The sequence below is a fragment of the Rattus rattus genome, chromosome 5, assembly GCF_011064425.1.
Source record: "Rattus rattus isolate New Zealand chromosome 5, Rrattus_CSIRO_v1, whole genome shotgun sequence".
Classification (NCBI taxonomy): Eukaryota; Metazoa; Chordata; class Mammalia; order Rodentia; family Muridae; genus Rattus; species Rattus rattus.
In genome coordinates, this window is record NC_046158.1 from 128,329,264 (window position 1) to 128,346,414 (window position 17,151).

The following is a 17,151-nucleotide window of genomic DNA, read 5'->3' on the forward strand; positions in this document are numbered from 1 at the left end:
GCTGCTGCTGCTGCTGCTGCTGCTGCTGCTGCTGCTGCTGCTGCTGCTGATAAGTGGCACGAAGTTGGGAAAGAGATGAATTGGTGGGTTCCGGGGGAGTTGAAGGAGACAGTGGAGGTGGATAATATCAAAATACATCATATGCATGATAAAATATTTAAAAATAAGTTAAGTGTTATTTTTGAAAAATTAAAGTTCTAATGGGAAATACTGATAAAAATTGGAAAGATGGATAAATTAATAAGACAGACAGATGATGGACGACAGACCTACTCAGTATATTTAAAATGTAACATTAATTATATTATTAATTCCTCCATGGGTTCTTAATATTAATTTATAAAAAATAACAAAGACTACACTTGGAAAGTGGCTAAAATGATTAAGGCATTAACAGCAGAAGGCATACTGTGAAAATCATGCCTATCCTTGGAAATAATACAAATAACATCGAAGATATCAAGTCAATAACTTATAGACAACTGTGAAAGTTTAAGTAGGCTGAATGTAAGAGGTTGAGGATTGACACGACTCACTATCTCCCTTCTCAAAATGTGATCTGGTCTGGCTTGGGTCTTCAGGACTTTGGTCTCATATCAACACCCCTAAAATTAGATGCATATTAGATGCACTTTACCAGTTCTCAAAGTTGGCAACATATTGGCACCACTGGTGAAACATAAAAACCACTCATTTTCTGACTCTACTTCCAGGTCCTCTGATTTTACTGGTAAAGAGAAACCTGGCACACCAAGGTTCCCCCAAGTTCTTCAGTGGCTTAAAGATTTATTAATTTTTTATTTTACATGTTTGAGTCTTTTACATGCATGGATGTTTCTGTACCACCTATGTGCTTGGTGCGTGAGAAAATCAGAAGATAGCATTGGATCCCCTAGGATTAGTGTTACAGTAGTGAGTTACCATGTGCATGTTGGGAATTCAACCTGGGTCTTCAAGAAGAGCAACAAGTACTCAACTTTTGAGAGCTCTCCAGCCCCACATTTGCTTTTTATATGGAGTAAAATTAGAAAAACCGTGAATATATTTCCAGTGACTCAGAGATTTGGTAATGAATAGGAAATGCCCATCTCTATGCAGCTATTATAAACAATTCCCCATCTAGTTCTTTGCATGAGTTCTCACAGATACTGAGGAAGCACTCACTACTTTACTGTTGGCCACAGCAGAGAATGGAAAATCACCAAGTAACACACTGGTAGAGTGTTTCGAGTCTGGTGTATATACTCCAGTGTTTTATAACCTACCTACACTCTATGGCCAAAATGCTATCAATCTTTGCAATTGGTGGTAAGTAATCACACCCAGGAATTTACTAGACATGAATTTTGGACATCTACAATGTCACACATGTGCAGCCTGCTTCCACCCTCTCAGGCTCAGCTCTGGTCGAACAGTGGAGGAAGAGGCTGATGGCTTAAGCACAGGAGCCCAGGGACCAGCTGTTTGTTAGAGTGAGGTAGACACAGGTAGGCACATGATTTCCCCAAGTGGAAGGTGCTTGCCTGTTGTCTCCAGCCCACTGAACAGCCTGGACCCAAAGGCTCTAGGCCAGAAGATGAAAGGCGCTGCTATGAGGCGGGGTCACATGTGCTATATTGCATCACAAAGCATTACCTCCCTGAAGAGCTGGGGCTTCAAGGCCAGGACTTACATATCTGCCTGACTAGGGCATAAATGTGAACTGAGAGTGCTGGAGACCCAGAAGAACCACAAGCTGGGGTGGCCTGAGTGAGGAACGAGCCCAGCAGGAAGAGCAAGTTGGACAGTCACAGAAAGGTAGGGCCAGAGAACACTGGGATACACCACCTTTTATAGCTCCAATGTACAGAACAGAGTAGATACTTAACAGGCTTGAGCCATGTGAAAATACATCAGGGTCTTCCTGGAGGGATGTTTCTCTTGATGAGTGGATTGTTCCCTTAATGAAGGCAAGAGGCAAAGGCAAGTGGCAGAGTCTCTTTAATCGGGGTTGCTATTGATAGGGTCATTTTTTGACAAGGAGAGAGATGGCTCATATAGGTGTCCCAAAGAGTTATGTCTTGAACCCAGCTATGCTGATACTGGGAAGGTAGGTTCTTGTAAGATCCTTGAACTGCAAAATGTATCAGAATCAAATGGAATCATTTTGTTGTGCTTTAACGAGATTATATAAATGAAACATAAAGCCAGAGACTCTGATGCTGAGAGTGACCTTGTGCTATGTGCCTTGAGAACAAAAACAGTTCTCAAAAACTCTCCAAGGACCATAATCTTGTACAAAAGCCATTCGACCTTCCACAGAAGATAAACCTGCAAGGACAGCTACCCACTAGTGTGTATTTAACCTTGGACTGACGCTACCTTCATTACTGATTCTTGCAGCTACGGCTTCATTTCATAAAATCCTCCTCATTTTAACTTTAAACATTTATCTCAGTGTCCTTGAATGTGACCATTGTTTCTTAAGGGACACATTTTGCCCTTGTAAGGCTCTGCTGTTTCTAAGTAAATGTATTTTTTTTGCATATTTTCTGTATATGACGGTGTGTGTGTGTGTGTGTGTGTGTGTGTGTGTGTGTGTGTGTGTGTGTGTCACATGATGTGTCACAGCATACTTTTGGGGGTCAGAGGACAGCTTGCAGGAGCTGTTTCTCTTCTTCCAACACGTGGGTCCCGGGTATTGAATTCAAGTCTTCAGATTCAACAACACGTGTCTTAACCCTCTGAGTTATCCCCTTGGACCTACACATAATCTTCAGAGAGCTTTTCTCTAGTATTTATTTCTCTTGCTATTTAGTTTGACAGACCTACAGTGGCTGCTTCACTGCAGCTCAAGCCCCAAGGAGACGTGGAGGACATTGCTTGTACCTTTTGACTGAGGGACCATGACAAAACCCTTGTGGCTCTCCTTGATCTTCTTCATCATTCCAGCGGCCCTGGCAGTTGATGTGGATCAGTCTAAGAATGAAGTGAAGGCACAGAGGTACTTTGGATCTATTAGTACCTCCAATGCCAATGTGAAGCAATGTGTTTGGTTTGCCATGAAAGAATACAACAAAGGAAGTGAGGACAAATACATCTTCCTTCTGGACAAGACACTCCATGCCACACTTCAGGTAAGAAAGTTCCATTTGTGCAGCATGTCTACATAACGTGGCAAGGGTGGAGGACAGGTTGCAAAAGTAGACAAATGAGACAAAAGGTGACAGTACAATCCTAAATGTATGACTTGTTATGCACAAACTCATGGTGACAAAAGCAATATGTACACATGTACTTTCTACATGTGCTGGACTCCTACTGGCCTGTCCTATTTTCTTTTTTTTAATTTTTTAAAAATTTATTTATTTAAATTTTTTTAAATTTATTCTTAATTATGTGCATGGATGTGTGTGCTGGGGTGGGGAGTTGTGTGTTCAGTCCAGAAGAGGACTTTGGATCCCCTGAATCTACAGTTACAGCAGTTGGGAGTCACCAAAATGGGTTCTGGAAGCTGAAATCGGCACCACTTCAAGAGTGGTGTGTGCTTTTAGCTGCTGAGCTATGTGCACTAATGTTTTAATCCAATGTACATTGGTAGAAGAAAAGATATTCTGGTTTTATCATAAAGGCGTGTCTCTTTTCACAACGCCATGCACTGCCCAGCTCTAGGGAGCACTGTGCGTGTGAAATCCAATGGGCACAGTGCTTCCTGGAGTTTTCAGCACAACGTTTACTGCTCTGTTTAGTAGTAGAAAGCTTCTCCAGTGTTGACTTTCAGGAGTTAAAAATAGCAGCATCAGTTGATGATGTGACTGAGTTGAAGAAGTTTTTCAACAACCAGGTCATTGTTGTCAGAACTTACGCCCTCTCTACCTCAGAAAAATGTGTCATTAACATAGTACTTCTAGGATGTGATGCTGCTGATGCAGCACCTTTTACTGACTGGTCATAGCCCACAGCCCACTGCTTCCCTTTCATTGGTGTTTACGCAGCACATACATTGATTAGTAGTAAGTTTCTCATTAGCTTCAAGAAGCCATTTTGTTTTAGCTACTGGAGGTGAGATGGTGAAATGGCCAGCATTCATCATGGACCTTAGGGAGTCAGGAAAGGAAAACCTCTCATTCTGTGCTGTAGTACAGCGCAGAGGAGCAGCATACCAGGGGAACTCCTCTTAGACAATGCTTTCCCCCCACAGAATGTGTAAATACCCTCCTGAACACACCAAATATAATAAAATGAGAGTCTTTGAGTGGAATCCAGGAGTCAGTAGGTGTTCAACTCTTCCAGATGATGTTAGTACATAGTGTTGGAAAGAGCTGTCACTTTCCAGGGTGACCCTGACGATATGGCCTGAAGTCAGAGCAAGAGTTAATGGTGTAGGGGAGGCTGTTGGGAGGTGCATCTCCCCAGAAACAGAGAACCATGGTAGGATTTGAAATCAGGTAGTATATTTTGGATGCCATCCAGGAAGCACTGGAGAGGTAGAGCAGAAGGGAGACAGGGCAGTAGTAGGCGGTTGACACAAGGGTGAGTTAATAAGAGTGATAGAATTGATCTTCCTGACCTTGGGAAGATATACAGAGTGCACTCAGAGCAGGGTCCACCATGTGGGTGATTGGGCATCTCCCAGTTCCCTTCTGTCCATGGTTGAGAGCTGCTACAGGAGCCCTTGGTCCCTGTTTGAAACAGGAAGTCTCAGGCAATAACCACAGGAACCTGGCACAGTATTTGGGAACAATACTGATAGCATCTGCTTTGAGAGGAAAGCAGGAAGGATCAGGGATGAGAGGGTGGAGAGTGCAGCCAGGCACTCTAGACTCCTTCAGAGAGGCTTCCAGTATGGCACAGTGCCATGCCTGGCTTTAAGAGAGGATCACGATTTTTAACTTGTTGTAGGAACACACACATATTAAGTTAGGAAGCCCTTAGGAGCCTTGTGATTAAATTTGAGTTTCAAGGTTCTTTTTCTTTCTCCGTCATTGTTATTGTTGTTGTTGTGTTGGCGGTTGAACCAAGCATCTTCATGATGATCCACCCATATCTTTTGCTATGTCCTAAGCTCCAAAATTTGAGTTTTAAAAATAGCATCCCGGTTAACATATTTTAAAAAAGAAGTCGTGGAAGATACAGCCAGGATATCCACATGACAGCATGGTCTAGCCTCTTGGCTAGTTCTCCTTTCTTTGTATCCAACAATAAGAAAGCCCTCACTATTCCAGGCTGGCTTAGCAAAGATGGCAGATGTGTGAGCCTGATGGGCATGTCATGCAAGCCCTAGTGCTGACTGTTTTCTTTCAAAAAACAGAATCAGTTACAAGATGCACACTCATTTTCTCTGTGCCTTTTTTGCCCTTGGAAATAAAAAGGGAGTGACACCCTTACTGAGGACTGAGGATTCTCTGAGTTCTTCCCGCTCTGCAGAGACTTTAAAACTTGAGGCGAGCAGAGCCAGCATGCTAAGAGTTGGCAAAAAACCATTACAGATTGAGGAGCTCCTACCTCAAATGCTGGGGACAAGATGAATTTCAGGTCTTTTGGATTTTGTAATATTTGTCCACATGTTAGAAGATATTTTGGAAACAGGTTCCAAATCGAAAACCAAATGACTTTATTGTCCATACACATCTCATACATATAGCATGAAGGTAACTGCACACTATTTTTACTATGCCTGCATTAATTTTTTCTGTTTATTGTTTTACAACCTCATATGTGTGTATAATGTACTTTGATTGTATCCCCCATTATCATTTTTGCTCCTCCTTCAATGCCCTTCCTATCTTCATCCCTTTTTGTTCTTGGGTCCTACTGAGTATAAACAAGGATGGAGAGTTGTTGGAGCAAAGACAACTTAGCAGAAGTTACACCTCCGAGGAATATGCTTCCTCTTCTATTAGCCATTAACTGCCCATAGCTCTCCAGGGAGGGGTGGGACCTTATGAGCTCTACATGACAGAATATGAATGGACCTAGCCTTGTGCTGGTAGCTACGACTGCTATGAGTTCATGGGTACAATAGCTGTGACTGTCACATCCAGAAGATAACACTTCACAACACTCCTCCCTTTCCTCTGGCTCCTACTTTCTTTCTGTGTTTTCCTTGACATTCCCTAAGCTTTTGTAGGGGTGATGTAGTCGTCCTGTTTAGGGCTGAGTACTGAAGAACCATTTATTCTCAGCACACTGATGGGTCTCTATTAGCTCTCAGTCACTGTAGACAGAAGTGTCTCTGGCCCAGGCTATGAGCTGTGCTAATCTATGGCTATAAAATAAATGTTTAGAGGATGTACTTGGATCATGACTGAAACCTGTGGCATAAGGTCACTTGTGAAATTTTCTACTCATGGCATCCTGTTGATTATTTAAAAGTTTCATATTTTGGAGTATGTATGAGTTCAGATTTTCAGATAAGGATTTCATGAACAAGACTATCTGTTCCACAGTATTGTCAGCTTTCTCAAGTCCATCACTAACTCCCAAACCCAATGTGTAGCTGTGTCAGGGATGGTATCTTGTGGCCAGGTTCTTTCCTCTAACACAGGCCAGAGTCACTTTTGCTAATGTTTAGAGCACAGCAAAAATAAATTTGACCTAATAGAGGTTTGTAGAGAGACCTGATAAAGATCCAAATAACTTCTGTAGTCCTTTCAAAGCAAACACAGAGGTTTAAATGAACATCAGAAGGAACCTTTGGTGAATTCAAATACTAATGAATGAGTTGATATCCATTTCTTTCATTAAACCCACACTAAAGCCCCTGTGCTGAGCCGGAGTGAGGGATTTAGTCCAGAGAGGTTCCAAACATGGAAAATTCACAGAGCTCTGAATGGGGCATATGGGAAAAGCACTTGGGCCCTTATGCCTAGGGGCTATCTTCATTGGGACTGATTCTGGGAACTGCCTTTCCCTTTCTGCCTTGCTCTTTTTTGGGTCTAGACCAGCAGTTCTCGACCTTTCTAATGCTGTTACCCTTTAATACAGTTCCTCATTTGCTACTTTGTAACTATAATTTTGCTATTGCTATGAATTGTAATGTAAATATTGGTGTTTTGTGATGGTCTTAGGCAACCCCTGTGAAAGGGTCAGTTTACCCTCACATGGGTCATGACCCCCAGGTTGGGAACCTATGTTCTAGACTCTGAAACAGGAGATGACCTTAGAAGGACCTGCCTTCAGGTGGCTTTTAACAGTGTTTCACTTCAAGTACCATTCTATAATGCAAATCTTTGCAACAATGGAATTCAGCAATGGTACTGTCCTTTCCCTGACCACATGTCTGTGGAGAGAGAAAAGTAGAAAGGTCACAGAGAGAAGGATTTGCATATTTCTCAAAACATTTTTAACCCAAATTGCCCCATTGTTTATTGACAGATCACAGACCGCATGGAATACCACATTGATGTTCAGATCTCCCGCAGCAATTGCAGAAAACCTTCAAACAATACTGAAAACTGCATCCCTCAAAAAAATCCCAAACTGGAAAAGGTAAGTGACTTCAAATCCCATCTAGGGTTATCAAAACTTCAAGGCTGCCCTGACTTCCTAGGGGGTCTGGATTGCCTGCCATGTGGGGTTCCAGAAAGCCCACTTTGCCACCATCAGCCTAGAAGATGCAGCATATCATCAAAGTCACCCCCAACCGCAAGGCTCCCATCAGCTCTGGACTTTTGATGCAGGAGAAACTATTGAAATATGTTTTCTGAAAGTCTGTCCTCTCAGACTGAGACTAGTCCAGCTGGTGAGGACTCACTCATGCTGTGCAGGTATGAAGGAAGTCTGTTGGGAGATAGCCATCCTCACTTAGAGCACAGGTACTATTTATCTGCAGCAGGCTTATTCCAAATGCTAAGGATTAGGCAATATCTAGAACAGACAGCATCTCAAGCTTTCTGTGCACACTCAAGATTTAAAGGGGCTATCACATCCAGGCAGTAGTAGGTACCCGAAAGGACAAATATGTCAGCCCTCAGCATGTCCTGAGGCCATCTCACCTATCTGCTTTGTCATTTATTGTTGCTTGGTAGATGGTGATTATTTTATGTTTATATCTCCTGCTTGGCTCCTAGAAGTTTTAGGACAGTTGGTAACATGTCTTCTAGCATATTCCTAGGTTGATGCCTAAGAACAGGGCAGTTCCTTTTCTCTTGACATGCTACTGATGTTCTTTGCTGCTGTCTTTTTCAGAAATTAAGTTGCAGCTTTCTGGTAGGAGCACTTCCCTGGAATGGTGAGTTCGACCTGTTGAGCAAAGAATGCAAAGATGTCTAAGGGTGTCTTGGAGTGCGCCTCCCACTTCTGGGTCTGCTTTTCTCTGTAATAAAGAGCAACATCTGGTTCAAGTCTGTCACCAACACACTTTCCTCATGTGTGCTCCTGTCCACTTGCTTTTTTATTTCTTAGGTTTATAATATAGGGAAGGGGTAAAATACGGGCTCTGCTCAGGCGCCAAAGATAAATCCTCAGCTGCAGCCAGATTGAAGGTCCACCAGAATGTGGACTACACTTGTTTTCCATGGCCAATGGAAGAAAGAATTTATTTTCTTTCAGTAATAATCCCTTACAGAGACCTGAACCTGGTGAGTATTGTTCAACAGATTTCTTGTAGATGCCTCACTGGACCTGAGGCTTCTTTCTATCTAAGAGTTCTAGGTGTGATATTGTGTCAGGGGGAGCAGCCCATCCCTGGGGCGGACAGTGATTTATGAATTGGAGGACATTTGTTCTTTCTTTTGATGTGGGAAATGGTCAGAAAGAGAAAGTGAGAGACAGAAGTGAACTCTGTTGTCTGAATGTGTTTGTGCATGTGTGGGGAGAAAGAGAATTCCGCAGAGAGTGAGGACAGAAGAAAGGGAGTGGGAAAGATAGAAGTGGGCAAGCATGGGTGATGGCAGGAGGTAGAGTTCCTTGGCAGAAAGTAACATACTGAGGTTGGATAGGTGGCTCAGTGATTAAGAGCACTTGCTACTTTTTTTTTTTTGGAGGGCCTAAGTTGGATTGCCAGAACCCAATGGCAACTCACAAAACCATCTGAACTCCAGGCCTAGAGAATTCAACACCTCAACATCCTCTTTTGGTTTCTATGGATACTATATGTGCAGTGCTGCACATTGAGCATGACCATGCATGTACACACACACAAGTATGTAGGCAAAACTCTCATAACCAGAAAATAAAAATAAGTCCAAAAAACCACATTTCTAATTGGTAATAATTTCAAAATAACGAAGTTAACGTTATTTTGCTTGACTGGTTAAGATGATAAATTTTGTGTTATATTTTACCACCATTTAAAAAAATTAAATGTCCTTTTCATTTTTATTTCATTTCTGTAGTTATGGGGATGAAACCCACTGTTTTGAGTGACACATCTATTTCCTTCTCTCCTCCTCCTCCTCCTCCTCCTCCTCTTCCTCCTCCTCTTCTTCTTCCTCCTCCTCTTCCTCCTCCTCCTCCTTCTTTTTTTGGTAGTTACATACACTGTTATATGTTTTTGCATGTGTTTTTACATATTACTAAATATATAACAACGATTAATTTAGAAGGCCATAAATTTGAAAAGGTTCAAAGATGGGCATATGCAGTGAAATGGGTGTGTGTGATATGAATATTTTATAATCTGAAAAATAGTAGAGATAATTTTTCAAAGTTACTTATTTAATATATATATATATATATAAATGTATATTTTCAAATTCAGAGAGAAGGGTATGTCTACATATGATATAAAGCAAAATTAAAATAAACAAGGAATTCAGAGCTATAGTCTGCTAGGGTCAGTCTGAGTATTTCTGTCTTCTTAAACTGCCATTGTACAATCATAAGTCAGGTAATACATTTTGCTGAGCCATGTTGGCAGTTTAAAAAGATCCAGATTCAGATGACTAAAAGATTCAACAGTGAAAATTCCAGAAGATTGTCATTGCCACAGCAGTAACGTGGTTCATGGGCTGCTTTGTGAAACTGACCACGTCTCCATTAAATAGCATTACCATGGATGGCTGAAAACTTTCTCATCTTAAAAACCAGAGAATAAGCAAGGAAGGGCATGAGATGTTTGTGAAATAGAAATTGTATCTATAATGATAACACAATAATATAATAAAAGTGTGTTTTTCTTTCCTCCTTCAAAGGAAACAGTTTTTCAGTTCTGCTTTATAAATAAATAAAAACCAAATTTACAAAATGAAATTGCCTACCTACATTTAATATAAACATGGAATCTGAAGTCTGAAATCTAAGTTATTCATAGGAACTGCTCCAATGTTGGTGAACTCAAAGAGTATGCAGCCCAAAGAACAAGGAACAAAGACATCCCTACCATAATTATTTTATAGAGATAATTGCTTATTGTTTTTATAGGATTTTGCTTTTTAGAAAAACTGTTACATGTTTTTAGATAGTACAATTTGTAATGATAAAAACAGTTTCTGTTCTAATATGTCTGCAGTGGACAGATTCAAGTTCAATGCACTTCAGAATTTGGTCCATAAAATAAGAGTAGAAATAGAATCTGTTTTAAAAGCTACTGTGATTTTTAGGGCACATGTGACACATGTACTAAGAAGTCACCTGCTGTTGGTGCTATAGGGGAATCACCATTGTATCTCTATTCCTCAACTACTAGGGCAGCAAAATAAACAGATAGACAAGGAAGTAAAAATCAAGATGAAAGGAGAAAGAAAAGCATCTAAGTATCTTTTTTTATTCATTTACTAATTTATTTACATCCCAAATGCTGCTTCCCGTCCCAGTCCTTCACAGACTCCCCTCCACTTCTCCTCTCTTTAACATCAAATTTTACTTAGTTACACTGGTTATTAAAGAATGGCCTCTTTAAGGTATTTCTCTGAAGATTACATGGTAGCCAATGTCTCAAATGTACCCACATGCTATACAGAGCTAGAGGCGGTAAGCAAGGAAGAACAGTGAATTACATATAAAAAGACACGTAATTCTTCATAATTGTAATTATAAAAATAATTTGCACTGTCACCAAAGGAAAGACAATGTATTGGGAGACCTTAAAATCATGGAAATGATCTCTAGGACAACAGAGGGCAGAATTCAAAAGGCCGGAACTCCAAACCTCTGCTGTTTGCTTAATAAACATTACAGTCTGTATGGGATCTGCTGGTGCCACATGGAATATTCCCAATCTCACAAGGTTTTGATTTCACCTATTAGCTTTCTCCCAGCTGCAAAATCATCAGGATACTTCAAAATAAAGAGTGGCTATTTTGTTGAAATTGTCCATTGATGTTTAGATTTTTTTAGAACTTGCGTGAGAATCATTTTGGGGTCCTGATTTATGATTGAGAATGTGCCATATTATGATAGTACATATCTTGCAGTTATTCTGTAAAATTTAGCAACATCCTGTCAGTTGGGTTATAATAATTGTTTAATTTCAAAATTGCTTTGTTGACTTTGTCTATATCATTAGCCAAACTTCTTTTTTTCCCTTTTTTAAAAAAGTTATTCTTGTCTCATATAATACATCCCAACTGAAGCCTTCCGTGCTTCTCTCCAAGTTCCCCTCCACCTCCCTTCTCCCCAGATCCACTGCTCCCTTCAGAAAAAAGCAGGCCTCCCAGTGAAATTAACCCAACTTTTCATGACAAGATCATGAGACTAAGCATACACCCTTATATAGAGGCTTCATGAGGCAACCCAGCAAAAGAAAAGAAAGACCAGGAACAGGAAAAGAGAGATACCCTCATTCTCATTGTTAGGAGTCTTAACAAAAATCTCCAGGCTAAACAACAGCATGTATGCAGAGGGCCTAGCCCAGACCCATGCAGGCTTCATGATTATCGCTTTCTTCTCCATGTTCTCATGGTATCCACAACCTGTCTCACCCCTACAATCTTTCCCCTCTTCTTCTGCAGGGTTCCCTGAGGTCTACCTAATGTTTGGCTGTGGGTCTCTGTTCTCATCAACTACTAGAGGAAGCCTCTCTGATGATGATGGGCTGAGCACAGATCCCAATAGAACAGTAGTAAAGCATTAGGAATCATTTCATTGACTTTTTTCCTTGTTGTGTTTGGTTCAACCACAGGTCACTGAGCCTTCCAGCTTACAGATCCTGGCTATCTAGGAAGTGTCAGGCATGGACTCCCTCTCATGGCATGGGCCTCAAGTTAGACCAGTTATTGGTTGTCCGTTCCCACAAGTTCTGAGGCACAATTGGACCAGCATATCTTACAGGCAGGTCAGGCTGTGGGTCACAGGCTTTGTGGCTGCTGGAGGACTATCCTGGCTACAGAAGATGGCTGATTCAGGCCAAGTGATGAGAGTTAAGGCTGACCAGTGGGAAGGTTCTGTGGGAACCTCAAGCACAGGATTTTCATGTGTTCAGGGCAAATACCTCAAAAGCCAGGTCAAAATTAGCTCATAAGGTGTGAGATAAGGTCTCAATTCTTTTTCTAGCTTCCTGATTTTTGACCAAGTTCCTCAACACCCAGAACTTTCTGACATCTTTCAGGAGCATCATATATGCTTGGCCCAGGTAGGGAAACTGGGGCTTGGGAAAGGGGTATAGTGAACAGCTCTAGTTCTGGGGTACTGAACAGCTTCTAGTGCCCTTCAGGTGAGGGTGGGGTTCTGAGTCTGAGTTACAGCTATCTGTGTATATTTGCACCCATGAGTTAATGATGCAATTGGGGAAGGCGATGTGGACAGATGGCAGAGTGGGCAGGAAAAGAATCTTGGTTTCTGCTACATCCTCCCATTGCAACAGGAGTCCTTGTCCTATTCAAAGTTGAAATGTTTGTTCTGTAGTCATTTTTATTCTTGAGGTGACATAGTGGTTTTTGTTTTGTTTTGTTTTTGCTTCATTTTGTTTTACAACGCACAAGTAGGGCAAGGTCAAGGGCAAAACTGAGACTTGTAAAGATTCTGGCCAAAGAACAGAAGATTCTGGCTGGATGATGGGAAGTGTACTGACCAATGTGTTCCACAGTTGAATATCTACAGCATATGCCGTTGTATCATTCTTACCAGGAATGCAAATCTGAGGCAGGTGTCAGAAAGGTGGTCACTGGAGGGAAATCATGCAGATACCCTTTTCTTGTCACAGCCCTCTTCTCTCCCCATACAGTGGCAGTGGCAGATACATTCCCTCCCTAGATTTTCTGACAGGTAGATTTACTTCATCATGGACAGAACAGTACACCTTGTTTTTATAACCATGCTTGCCCTCCTGGCCAAAAACTTCAGGTCTCTCACAGAAGTCAGTGAACATAGATTACTACATCCTTGCTGATGTTAAACAGGGCCCTCAGCAGACAGATTGGAGGGGCTCTACACATCCACTTGCAGCCTCATTTTGTTGGTAAAAAAATGGGTGGATAGCATTTTTTTTGTAGACCAGTACATTGCCCTGTAGAGCTAAGGTGAGCAAATTGACTTTGTGGGGTGAGCTTCACCCTTAAAAGATGATCCAGTCTGCAGGTCAGAGAATGCTCTGAAGTCCTAGAGCGTGGACCCCTCCTGACCCTCTTGCCTCTTTCTAGTGAAGGAAGTTCATGATAAAATGAACATTTCTAAGGATTTTTCTCAACTCAGCAATACCTGTAGCAAGATTTTGAGTCTATCTAGAAGAACAAATGAACTAGAGTTCATTCATGCACCACATACAGATGTTTATGTATACGGTAGACCCCACATGGAATGGTCGTCTCTTTAGTCACTTTAATGAAGCTGAAAATTTTCTCCTGTTTAGTGATAATAGCTTTTCAGAACCTTGTAACACCACACACTCATTGTACTCATGTTTGTAGTGATGCTGGCCCTGGTCTTGTGCATACTCAATAATGGGGTGAATGACTGCCACTGGTTTCTGCATTTAGTAGGTTACCATTACTTCAGAGTCTCCCATTTGTTAAAAGGAAATTTAGGTAAAATGGCCTGCCTTGTGACACTGACAGCCACCTCACACATCTGATTGCCTCATCATTGACATGTACCATGGGTAATGGACTGACAAACCCCAGGTTTTTTAGAATGTTCACACAATGAGATCACCTAAAGATAGAGTTCTCAGAATTTGCCCCATTGTTAAGATGGGTTCTATGATTGTATTCTGTGTCCAGATGGGTTTATAAATCATATAATCTAGTCTGCTCTATAGAGCTGGTTGAGAAGAATGGCAGCTTGCTGATCTAGAGCCCTAGTTTCTGTCATCAGAGGGGATTGACCTATGTGGAGAGGTAGACATAAATAGCAATGACTCGTGTCAGGAGCTTTAACATTTGCAAAGGAGAAAATTCCCCATAGTGCCCTGCTAAGAAGAAACGATAGGTCTTGTTTTCATGCATCGCTCCACATTTTATATAAAAATGGAAATGTTTCAGTTGCTCATGTAAAGAAATGGAGGGGCTGGAGACAAAGAGAAATTAAGAAAGAAGGGTTAGGTGGGGTGGCACACATCCTTCAATCCCAGCATTTGGGGGGCAGAGGCAGGTGGCTTTCTAAGTTTGATGTTAGCTTAATTTACGGAGAAAGAGAGTTCTGGGATAACCAGAGCTACACAGAAACCCTGTTTTCAAAAATAAAAATGAAAGTACAAAAGAAGAAAGAAAGAGAAACAAAACAAAACAAAACAAAACAGAAACAGAAAGACGGCAAAAACATAGGAAAGACCAGGGCCCAGACTCCACCTTAGACTCCACCACACTACTGACTCGCCATTTCTACATCGTTCCCCTTTGACAGGGTTTAACATTGGTGATGCTGTTTTGTCTCAGCCTATGAAGACCAGGTACTTACAGATCCCTGTTTTATATTAACTTGACACAAGATAGAGTCATAGAAATGGAAGACTCTCAATTGAGAAAATGCTTCCATGAGATCTGACTGTCGGGCATTTTCTCGATTAGTGATTGGTGGGGGAGGGGCCAGGCCATTGTGGGGGTTGCCATCCCTGGGCTGGTGGTCCTGAGGTCTATAAGAAAGTGGGCTGATACTTGGCAGGGGAGATACCATGATCACGAAGGTGGTTTTCCCAGGGCGAGGCTTATCCATTGCACTCCGGATGTGCTGACCCCTGCCATTTCCCCAAATGCGGGAAACTCGACTGCATAATTTGTGGTAGTGGGGGTCTGCGTTCTCGCTTTCCCCTGGAAGAAGAAATAAAAAGAAGAAAAAGAAAGTGGGCTGAACAAGTCATGTGAAGCAAGCCACTAAGTAGCAACCCTCTATGGCCTCTGCATCAGCTCCTGCCTCCAGATTCTAGCCCTGCTTGAGTTCCTGTCTTGACTTGTTGCAATAATAAACAGTGAAGTGGAGGCATAAACTAAACATACTCTTTCCACCCAGGTTGCTTTTGGTCTTGGTGTTTCATTACAGCAGTAGGAACCCTAACTCAGGGTTTTAATTTATCTGATGCCTTTGAAACACATCTCTCTCGGGAAGACAAAACCAATTGTCTTTCCGATTCAAAACTTTGCACTGGGTTGTATAAGACAGCATGCTTCCATGCCTTTTTTGGTTGGATGGGATGCCAATCATGGCCTGACCAACTAACCTAAAGCTTAACCCTATCCTGTTCCCTATAAAATTCACTAGGCTGTACTCTCTTCCCGGTTTGAACGCAGCTGGGAAATTTTAATAAAAGCATTCAACTGTAGAGGGATTTTAATCCAGCAACATGGCTACTCTGGCTGAAATACAGATGAGCCCTTAGTACATACCTCTAATCCCAAACAATGAGGTAAAGTTAATTTGTAGAAGGAAGCACCTATGTTTGAAAGTAATATCTAATTGAGAGGCAGACAAAGTGATGAATCATAAAAAGATTCGACTGAATATGATATGAACAGCTCTCACCAGAACAGCAAGAAAACAGAGGCTACTTAAGAGAGGAGGAGGAGGAGGAGGAGGAGGGAGAGAGAGAGAGAGAGAGAGCAGTTTTACCAGGATAGTTTTACAGAGACAGGTTGCAGAGAGAGAACAAGTTAGATACAGGGGAATAAGCCAGAGAATGAGAAGTCAGAAGATTAGAACACAGTGCTTAAAGTTAGTATGAGGCCAAGCAGAAGTCAGAAGCTGAAAGAAGCCAGTTTGAATCCGTCAGCATGGAGTGGGATTTTGAGCCAGAAGAGCTGAGTTGCCCAGCCAGCCAGAGTTAAAAAGAGCCAGAAAGGGTGAACTTAGTCAGCAGTAAGTCTCAGAGGCTGAAAACGCTGTAGACCTAAATAAGATTGTACACAGACTGGAAGCTTCCAGGGCTAGGCCTAGGTTAGCAGACAGTGGCAGTAAGCCTCCGAGATGACGATTACACCAGAGGAATAAAAGCTATGTTTACAGCCACTATTTACTTTCTCCTGCTGTATTTTCTTTAATTCTTTTTGATGCATTAAGAAACATTGACTAGGGTTGGGGATTTACCTCAGTGGTAGAACGCTTGCCTAGGAAGCACAAGGCCCTGGGTTCGGTCCCCAGCTCCCCAAAAAAACAAAACAAAACAAAAAAACCAAAAAACAACAACAACAAAAGAAACATTGACTACCAATTGCTCACAGTATGTTTTGACCCTTCATCTAAACTCTATGTGGTAAGTCAAACTTGCTGACTCAGCTGGTGAGGGTATTGGCTTTTACTTTGTGAACATTGCTGTTGGTTCCTGCCCAGCCCACTTTTTTTTTTTTTTTTTTAAATTCTGGGTTACGAATTTATTTACTTTTTTCCTCTTTTTCTTTATTAACTTGAGTATTTCTTATTTACATTTCGAATGTTATTCCCTTTCCCGGTTTCCGGGCCAACATCCCCTTAACCCCTCCCCCTCCCCTTCTATATGGGTATTCCCCTCCCCATACTCCCCCCATTACCACCCTCCCCCAACAATCACCCTCACTGGGGGTTAAGTCTTGGCAGGACCAAGGGCTTCCCCTTCTACTGGTGCCCTTACTAAGCTATTCATTGCTACCTATGAGGTTGGAGCCCAGGGTCAGTCCATGTATAGTCTTTGGGTAGTGGCTTAGTCCCTCGAAGTTCTGCTTGGTTGGCATTGTTGTTCATATGGTGTCTCGAGCCCCATCAAGCTCTTCCAGTCCTTTCTCTGATTCCTTCAACAGGGGTCCCGTTCTCAGTTCAGTGGTTTGCTGCTGGCATTTGCCTATGTGTTTGCTGTATTCTGGCTGTGTCTCTCAGGAGAGATCTACATCC

At 41.8% G+C, this 17,151-nt stretch overlaps 1 protein-coding gene and 1 non-coding gene across 2 annotated transcripts; both read left to right on the forward strand.

The window, feature by feature from the left end:
- The first annotated feature begins 1,691 nt into the window (after positions 1-1,691).
- LOC116900673 (cystatin-8) lies at positions 1,692-8,324 on the forward strand. The gene is made up of 4 exons (XM_032902377.1): positions 1,692-1,797; positions 2,798-3,116; positions 7,357-7,470; positions 8,170-8,324. The coding sequence occupies exons 2-4, from the start codon at positions 2,886-2,888 to the stop codon at positions 8,251-8,253; spliced, it is 429 nt and encodes a 142-aa protein (XP_032758268.1). The 5' UTR covers positions 1,692-1,797; positions 2,798-2,885; the 3' UTR covers positions 8,254-8,324.
- Positions 8,325-14,947: 6,623 nt separating this feature from the next.
- Positions 14,948-15,107, forward strand: LOC116902518. The gene has a single exon (XR_004388127.1). It is a non-coding gene; the product is annotated as a U1 spliceosomal RNA (small nuclear RNA).
- The last annotated feature ends 2,044 nt before the right edge of the window (positions 15,108-17,151 follow it).

Excerpts from the sequence above, each read along its gene's own strand:
- LOC116900673 (XM_032902377.1), top strand. The coding sequence starts at position 2,886 with ATGACAAAACCCTTGTGGCTCTCCTTGATCTTCTTCATCATTCCAGCG. Across the intron at positions 3,117-7,356 it reads CACTCCATGCCACACTTCAG|ATCACAGACCGCATGGAATA; the intron begins GTAAGAAAGTTC and ends GTTTATTGACAG. Across the intron at positions 7,471-8,169 it reads AAAATCCCAAACTGGAAAAG|AAATTAAGTTGCAGCTTTCT; the intron begins GTAAGTGACTTC and ends TGTCTTTTTCAG.